Genomic DNA, 2,500 nt, shown 5'->3' on the forward strand with positions numbered 1-2,500 from the left:
AAAAATTTAATTTTTTATTTTTTTTTTTTTTTTTTTTTAAATTATAATTTTTTAAAATATAAAAATATATTTAAAAAAAAAAAAAAAAAAAAAAAAAAAAAAAAAAAAAAAAAAAAAAAAAAAAAAAAAAAAAAAGAAAAAAGAAAATGAAATAAAAATAAAATAAAATAAAATAAAATAAAATAAAAATAAAATAGAGAAAGGAAAAAACATATTCAATATAAAATATATAAATAAATATATAAATATATATGTATATATATATATATATATATATATATTTTTAATAATGTGTATGGGTTTATTTTTTTGGCTGACTGGCTAGCCAAACGTTTGTATTTCCATTTCCATTTCATTTTTATTATTTTTATATTTATTTTTATATTTTTTTATTTTTTTGTGGCAATATATATATTATGATTGAGACATTTATTTATTGGAATTTTCGAGGGAGCCGGGGGAACGGCAACATTTTAAGGATATCACTTCCTTGTAGTTATAACACAATAAAAAAGAAAATAATGGAATTGACAAATATACATATTGAAAATAATTTGGATATCCTATTATATCACAATAATAAAATATTAAGCGAATATGAAAGTATACATCATGAGATGTTAATAGAAATTCAAAGAAGTAGTATAGATATGGTGAGAGAATTGTTACAAAAGAGCAATGAAATATATTTAGAAAAAAATAAAAGTAAAATTGATTTAAATAAGAATAATTTTATAATATCAAGAACAAATGAACAAAAAATAAATAATCGTATGAATGATCATAAATATAATGATTATAATAATAAAATATCTAAACATAATAATAATAATAATAGAACAATAGGTTTTTTACATAACAATAATAATAAGCCTTGGAATGTATATAATAGAAATAATATTATAAAAGATGAAGAAAAAAATAAAATCAATAATATTAATAGTAATAATATTAATCATAATAATAATGAAAAAAATATCATGATAAATGAAGAAGAAGATGAAGAAATGAAAATACAATTAGCAATGGAGAAAAATAATGTATATAAATCAAATTATAATAATAAAATATCTAAACATAATAATAATAATAATAATAGAACAACAGGTTTTTTACATAGCAATAATAATAAGCCTTGGAATGTATATAATAGAAATAATATTATAAAAGATGAAGAAAAAAATAAAATCAATAATATTAATAGTAATAATATTAATCATAATAATAATGAAAAAAATATCATGATAAATGAAGAAGAAGATGAAGAAATGAAAATACAATTAGCAATGGAGAAAAATAATGTATATAAATCAAATTATAATAATAACAAAATAAGATTGAATTATTATAAAAGAGATAGAAATAATCCATCACCTTATTTTATTCAAAATAAATTAAAAAATATATCTCCTCATAATATAACAAAAAATAATAAAAATCTAATACATAATAATAATACGACTAGCGGTAAAATAGATGGAGAGTATTCAACAACATATCAACAAAAAAATAATTATTTATCAAATATGCATACACAAGGTACATATAATAAATTTAAAAATAATATATCCAATAATAATAATAATAATAATAATATTCATACAAATAATATTGATGAAGAAGCTATAAATAAAAAAGTATCTCCAGATTATATATGTCATATGTGTGGAAAAAAAGGACATAGTATAAAAAACTGTACTATGAGTGCATTTAATAATAATAAAAAAATAAAGGTGCCTACAGGTATACCTACAAATTTTCTGACAAAAATAAAAACGGAAGATATATATAAATATGATCAAATATATATATTAAAAGATGGTAGCTATGCAATATTAAAAGATGTAGAAGATGTTAGTGGAAGTGCTTATTTGTATAGAAGTGTAGATGATAAAATTAATATATATTTAGGTGTTAACAACAATAATAATAATAATAGTAACAATAATAATAATAATAATAATATTAATAGTAACAATAATAATAATAATAATAGTAGTATTGATAATTATAATAGTAATGATATACATAATGAACTTAATAATAATGATAAAATTTCAAATATTTATAAATGCTTATTATGTAGAAGATTATACACTGAACCTGTAACCCTACATTGTTGTGGGGAAACCTATTGTAAAGCATGTTTATATAAATATAATAAAAAAAAAATAAAAGATCATTCAAACATATCTTCATCTTATCATATCAATAATAATCATACAAATTCAGAATATAATAAAGGTATAGCAGGAGGACAAGTAATTAAATGTCCTAACTGTTCAATGTATATTAACTCAGATGAATTAATTATTAATACAAATATTAAGAATGTCATAGATACAATTATTAAAAATCAAAAAATTGATCAGGTGAATGATGAAAATATAAATAAAACATCTGTAAATAATTCTATGGAAGCAAATAATAATATTAATATAATGGATATCCACAACAATAATAATAATACTATATCGGTTGTAGATGAACATAATAATAT

The 2,500-nt window shown here is 17.7% G+C and overlaps 1 protein-coding gene across 1 annotated transcript in view; it reads left to right on the forward strand.

Annotated features, from left to right (window-relative positions):
• Positions 1 to 416: 416 nt before the first annotated feature.
• PGSY75_1414100 (hypothetical protein) overlaps positions 417 to 2,500 on the forward strand; it is a gene marked incomplete at both ends in the record, with an annotated part of 2,373 nt that continues 289 nt past the window's right edge. The window contains one exon of the mRNA XM_018787846.1: positions 417 to 2,500. This exon is cut by the window's right edge and continues 289 nt beyond it. Coding sequence (XP_018639218.1) covers positions 417 to 2,500 — 2,084 coding nt within the window.

Source organism: Plasmodium gaboni, chromosome 14 (assembly GCF_001602025.1).
Source record: "Plasmodium gaboni strain SY75 chromosome 14, whole genome shotgun sequence".
Classification (NCBI taxonomy): Eukaryota; Apicomplexa; class Aconoidasida; order Haemosporida; family Plasmodiidae; genus Plasmodium; species Plasmodium gaboni.